The following is a 6,000-nucleotide window of genomic DNA, read 5'->3' on the forward strand; positions in this document are numbered from 1 at the left end:
TATTTACTTTTGAATCTGTTAGTGTAAGAATTTCTTGAAATTTAATCATTATATCACAATTAAACTAAACTCTAAAAAATAACACGACCAGTAAATAACTTAACAATAAGTATAACATAAATATAACACAATATATTAACTTAAAAATCAACACGATACAATTTGAATTTAATATTATGGCAAGTTGGGATCTGTAACATGAGACTCTGTCTCGCTTAAGGTAATAAATTATATTTAATAGCCTCTTGACGAATGAGACGGCGAATATCAACACGTGCTCATGTTTACTGATGGGAATTTTTTTAAACGAATGAACTTTAGTAGTTATAGTGTCTGTCAAACAAAACACTGTATTTTTGTTCCCTCTGGGCTATTATTCTTTGACAAAATAAATACTTACGCGATTAAACACTAAATAACAAAGGATCTAAAATATTAAAGACATCTATAGAAGCAAATTGCTGCCGCCCGCCTAGTCATGTAAATCCGAAATGGTACAACCCCCCCCCCCCCAAACGAAAGTAATAAAAAAAAAACTTTGTTAACAAAGATGCTCACACATAGGCATTGGTGAAAATTTTACCAGGATAGGTAACACAGGATTATTCAAAAGTGGTATTTAAAAATTATATTGGAGGATTCGTTGATGTGTCAGAACAGAAACTCAAAAGGCACGATAAATTGCTGTAATAATAATTACTCTAATTCTAGTTTCTTTGGAACCAGATATAAAAACTTCTGATTTGATAAGTTTCCTCCGCATAACTTTTATTCTGAAGAATAATCCATCATTGGTATTCCTGTATCTGTTACAGTTTTGGCCGCACTAATCCTGGACGGACACAAAACTAGAGGATCGATTTTTTAATTTTTATTTCGATCCAAGATCTGTGAATATAGAGTGTATTTCTAAAATAAGTGATACTTCATCAAATAAATCGTGAGGCCGAGGATTCACAGTTGAAAAGAAATCCAATAGTTTAATTTCGTTACAAGTTATAAATTTTTCTAACACATTTTTCAAAGATTCTAAATCAAATAGAATGTGATTTGAACCGATTTCCTTTCCGTGGAATAAAGTCTTTGGACAGAGTCCCTGGAGCATTTCCATTCGTTTTGTAGCAATATACATCAAAAACTTATAGAATACTTCCAAGTTCATTCCAAAATGAGCATTCAGCATCAGCTGACAATGTTCCTCAAAATCATCCACTCCTTTACAATCTTTAATCTCTTCCTTCACATCACTTAATGCTGTAAGTAAAGAGTCATACATCATGCCAATATTACAACCATTGACCCAATTGTGGTTCACAGAAATAGCATAAGTTACGTTATGGACTTGGTGATACCATCCAGATGGTATAAAAATAGCTTCACCTGGATTTTGAATCACTTCTATGCATTTTTTACTATTTGTACTGGCTTGACTACTTCTAAATGAAACACTTTCTTTTGCTTCTACATCATATGGTAGATCTCCAAAAGAGTTTCTTAATATCTCTTCACTGCCAGGAGGAAAAATTATCCATCTTTTTTTACCAAAAATATTTGCTGACCAACTGTATGAAGAGAATACATCAGCATGGAACGGTGTCCTAAAACAAAAACAAAAAATTAGTTTAGATATAGATCTATTACCTTAATATTGTACACAGATTCCAGTCCTTATTGAAATTTTATAATAAAACACAATGCTTTTGACACTAAGGATGGTATAGCAACTAAAGCATTTAAAAATATGCAAAACTTAAATAAATAGACAAAAATAAGACAAAATTAGAGGATCATTAACATATTATAATGTACATTACTAGTCCAACTTGAACCTAGACACATAAAAACTAACAATTTAAGTGTATGCTTTCACAGCAAGAAGTATAAGATGATAAAAATAAAATGTATTATAGTCTTTATATACTTTACCATGTTCCATTTGGACCCATATAAACAAATCGATAATCATCATCTAAACAATTAACATAATACTCATTCAACCAATCTGAGGCGAAGTAAATAGGGACTTCATAAAATCTCTCTTCAGGATGATTAAGTGGTAAGTGCCAATTTTTTATATATTCATAAGAGGTATTTATTAACACATTTGGCTTTTCTTTAATATTATTTATATAATCTCTAAAACAACAGCTGTAGCTTTTCTGGGTGTTATAAAACCGTTCCTGGCAATTATAAACTTGTACCATGTCCATTCCATAATGTTCCTCAAAATATTCAAAATTTAGGGCATTATTTTCGGTTATCCAACATTTTAAACATTGCCAATTCCTGGTGATACCTTTAATTATACAAGGTAAATTAAGTAACATAAAGTCATTAAAAAATGATGCGTAAGATAAATCGGAAGCTTCTATTACTGGAATAGAGTTTATTGAAGCATAATCATAGGCTACATCTTTTGTAAATACTGTATCATCCACTTCAAACAACATCCTCGTATTTGATATTTCATAATTCAAATTTGATTTTAGGTTATATTTTTAAATTTTCTTCTACTTATTCTTCTATCCTCATTAATGGACATTCTATTATCAGCTCGGCTCTGAACTTGCAAAGTTAGCAAGCGAATTTTATTTGTAAAATTCTCATAAATAAAGAAGCATTTTTGAATCCCAAAACATAGAATTTATAAAATAACATTAAAATTTTTGTTAAAACACCTTCAAAACAAGGATAGTCCCAAAACATGCAGACTTTAAATTTCACGTCGTGTCATATATTTGTCATTACTGTCACTGTGTCACTGTCAACTAGTTGTCAGCGTTACACAGCGAATATTTTCCTGGTCAGTTCAATATTAATAATTGTTTTGTTGAAATCACAAATTACAAATTACTTTATAAAATGGTAACTCTCGAAGACGTTGAAATGAAAAATGCAGACAGTCCTCCAGGGTTAGAAGCTGGTGATACAAAGAAAGATACTGATCTACAAAGTGTAATAGAAATTCGTGAACATGCAAGACAAATAGAGAAATCTGTGACAAGTAAAGAAAATCGTTTCATCCTAAGAGTTTTACGATGCCTGCCCAACACTCGAAGAAAGCTTAATGGATTGGTGTTGAGGAGCCTGATCACTCAAATATATCCCGTAGCTGAACGTGATGCCCTTCTTAGTTTCACCGAGGAAGCTTCTGGAGAGCTCGACACTACCCAGTCAAGAGCTAGATCAGCTATTAAATCACCCGTTCCCGAGGTAGATACATATATAAATCTCTTAATACTTGTGCGTTTAATTGATACCAATAAGTTAGTTGAAGCAGAGCGATGTTCCCAAGCCCTCATGAATAAAATAACTAATCAAAACAGACGTACTATAGATCATATTGCTGCCAAGTGTTATTTCTATCATTCAAGGGTTGCCGAATTAACCGATAAATTGGATTCAATTAGAGGCTTTTTACATTCTCGTCTACGTACTGCTACACTCAGGAATGATTTTGAAGGTCAAGCTGTGCTTATAAATTGCCTGTTGAGAAATTATTTGCATTATTCTTTGTATGATCAAGCCGATAAACTAGTGAGTAAGTGTGTATTTCCTGAAACTGCAAGTAACAATGAATGGGCAAGATTCTTGTATTACTTAGGCAGAATTAAGGCCGCACGATTAGAATACAGTGTAGCACATAAACATCTCGTGCAGGCCATGAGAAAAGCACCCCAGAATGCTGCTATTGGTTTCAGACAGACTGTTCAAAAGCTAACGGTGGTAGTTGAACTATTGTTAGGAGATATACCAGAAAGACAGGTGTTTAGACAATCTAGTATGAGGCACTCCCTTGCTCCATACTTTCAATTAACACAAGCAGTTAGAATGGGAAATTTGCAAAGATTTGGTGAGGTATTAGAGAACTTTGGCCCACAATTTAGACAAGATCATACATTTACACTAATTTTGAGACTGCACCACAATGTTCTTAAAACAGCTATAAGATCTATAGGATTATCATACTCCAGAATATCTCCCCAAGACATAGCTAAGAAACTGGGGCTGGATTCAGCTGAAGATGCAGAATTTATAGTAGCAAAAGCAATCAGAGATGGGGTCATCGAAGCCACACTTGATCCACAGGGCGGTTTTATGAGGAGCAAAGAAAGTACTGATATCTACTGCACAAAGGAACCTCAACTGGCGTTTCATCAGAGAATATCATTTTGTTTAGATTTGCACAATCAAAGTGTCAAAGCTATGAGATATCCCCCCAAGGCTTATGGAAAAGAACTTGAATCAGCTGAAGAGAGAAGGGAAAGAGAACAGCAGGATCTGGAGTTGGCCAAGGAAATGGCTGAAGAAGATGATGATGGTTTCCCTTAAGTTGATGTAGTTATCAATATTAATTTTATAACATTTTTGCTTTTGTATGGTATTTATAGACAGTAGATTTATCAAAATATACTGAGTAAAACTCTTGCATTTTTATTGAAAAAAATATCACACTCTCCATTGTTTCAATATTTTTCAGTATTTTCTTCCATTCCTTTCTATTTCTGCCCTAAGTCCACTATCACTGCTTTCAACGATTTTCTCTTGGTTTATCCTTTCTTTTTCTTTTCACATCTAGACTACACTGTTTTTATTCTTAATTTTCCTAATAGGTTTTCCATATTTATTTATCTTTTCCAAATCCTATCTGTGTATGATTTCTCCATATATCCCCCTCAAAATTTTCCTGTCCCAAATTAAATATTGTTGATAGGAGGCCCCTATTTAAGTCCTATATTAATTAAGAACTGTCTTGACAATTACTGTTTCTTGTGGTATGTTGCAGTGTAATGCACTAATCTCATAGCTTTACAGGTAAGCTCAGTTCTTATATTACCTCAAATTTTTGCAATTATTTTATCATAGGTATGTTGATATAATTACTGTGTAAAATTCTATCCCATTTTTGCAGTGTTAGACAAATGGTGATTTTCCATTTGTTCCTCTCTCTGCACATTCTGAATCAAGTTTGTGGAATACTTCTCTCACTTGGATTTTGTTATTTTTAGAGAAATGTTGCCAACTAATTATTTTACCATGAAAAACCGGGAGAACCAGTGGTTCCCCTGGCTATTTACCAACTTATTCTGTTTGGACTCTAAATAAGAGATTATTTATTTCTTCAGATTTTGTGAATAAAGCAATAAACCGTAACTCAGTCTTATTATCGAAAAGGTTGCTGTGCTTGCTTCTCAGAATGAATGAAGGATTTTCCAAATTCCTGGTAGAAACTTTTGGGGTTGCTATAAAAATTAAAAATCTTTCTTCTTTACAGAAAGTTGCTCTGCTTGTAAAATAGCCTTATTTTGCAAATGTGAAACATTGTTAGGGCCAATGAATGTGTTGTGCTGGAATATGTATATCTTTCTCTACATTTTCCCAAAGGATTGGTGTATTGACTTCCCTAATTAGTTCCCTTTGTTTATTTTTATGGTAAGAAATAGTTTAAAATTTTTTCTTATTTTTTTTGCAAACAAGATAGTTTCTATTAAAAGGAAGTTGTTGGTCCTTTGCCCATCCCTTCTCTTTTATAAGGAATTGTGAGTACTGGATCTACCCAGAAGACAGACGGAAATTAGTTTTTGATGGTACAGTGAAGATTTGTTTGTTTTTTTTTTCATGTTTTATACATATAGTTTAACCACCTATTAGGGATTTAAATGGACCTATTGGATTAAAATAAAAAAAACAGCTTTTAGAAAATCTTTCGTTTTATTAATCTCAATTTAAGTTAACTTTTCAGTCAGACTGATTGTTTTATAAATATATCAATATTCATTAATCATAATGTAACTATAAGTCACTATATACAGTAAAATCATGAAAATTTACAGAACAATATATATAGAAAGACAAGTTGACATTTCAAAAGTATAACAATAACAAAAAGTAAATAATGGTGCACAATAAATAATTACAATAATGGCAAAATTGACTTATATCTAAAAAATAATTTGGTATACCTGCGTTATTTTCCAGCCACTGCTCAATTACTGTTAA

General features: G+C 32.3%; 2 protein-coding genes across 2 annotated transcripts; one reads left to right on the plus strand and one right to left on the minus strand.

Annotated features, from left to right (window-relative positions):
• Positions 1-536: 536 nt before the first annotated feature.
• Positions 537-2,710, minus strand: JMJD4 (jumonji domain containing 4). Its single transcript, XM_072533129.1, has 2 exons — positions 1,927-2,710; positions 537-1,598 (listed from the first exon to the last, which is right to left on the minus strand). Exons 1-2 carry the CDS (start codon positions 2,448-2,450, stop codon positions 872-874), a joined length of 1,251 nt encoding a protein of 416 aa, XP_072389230.1. The 5' UTR covers positions 2,451-2,710; the 3' UTR covers positions 537-871.
• Positions 2,711-2,754: 44 nt separating this feature from the next.
• Positions 2,755-4,427, plus strand: Rpn3 (regulatory particle non-ATPase 3). The gene has a single exon (XM_072520964.1). The coding sequence runs from the start codon at positions 2,863-2,865 to the stop codon at positions 4,330-4,332; it is 1,470 nt and encodes a 489-aa protein (XP_072377065.1). The 5' UTR covers positions 2,755-2,862; the 3' UTR covers positions 4,333-4,427.
• Positions 4,428-6,000: the final 1,573 nt, after the last annotated feature.

Source organism: Diabrotica undecimpunctata, chromosome 1 (genome assembly GCF_040954645.1).
Source record: "Diabrotica undecimpunctata isolate CICGRU chromosome 1, icDiaUnde3, whole genome shotgun sequence".
Lineage (NCBI taxonomy): Eukaryota > Metazoa > Arthropoda > Insecta > Coleoptera > Chrysomelidae > Diabrotica > Diabrotica undecimpunctata.

What these genes read in the sequence shown, in the direction of transcription:
- JMJD4 (XM_072533129.1), bottom strand. Translation starts at nt 2,450, where the DNA reads ATGTTGTTTGAAGTGGATGATACAGTATTTACAAAAGATGTAGCCTAT. An exon ending in ATGGGTCCAAATGGAACATG is followed by an intron (nt 1,599 to 1,926) that starts GTAAAGTATATA and finishes TTTTTGTTTTAG; the next exon opens with GACACCGTTCCATGCTGATG.
- Rpn3 (XM_072520964.1), top strand. Translation starts at nt 2,863, where the DNA reads ATGGTAACTCTCGAAGACGTTGAAATGAAAAATGCAGACAGTCCTCCA.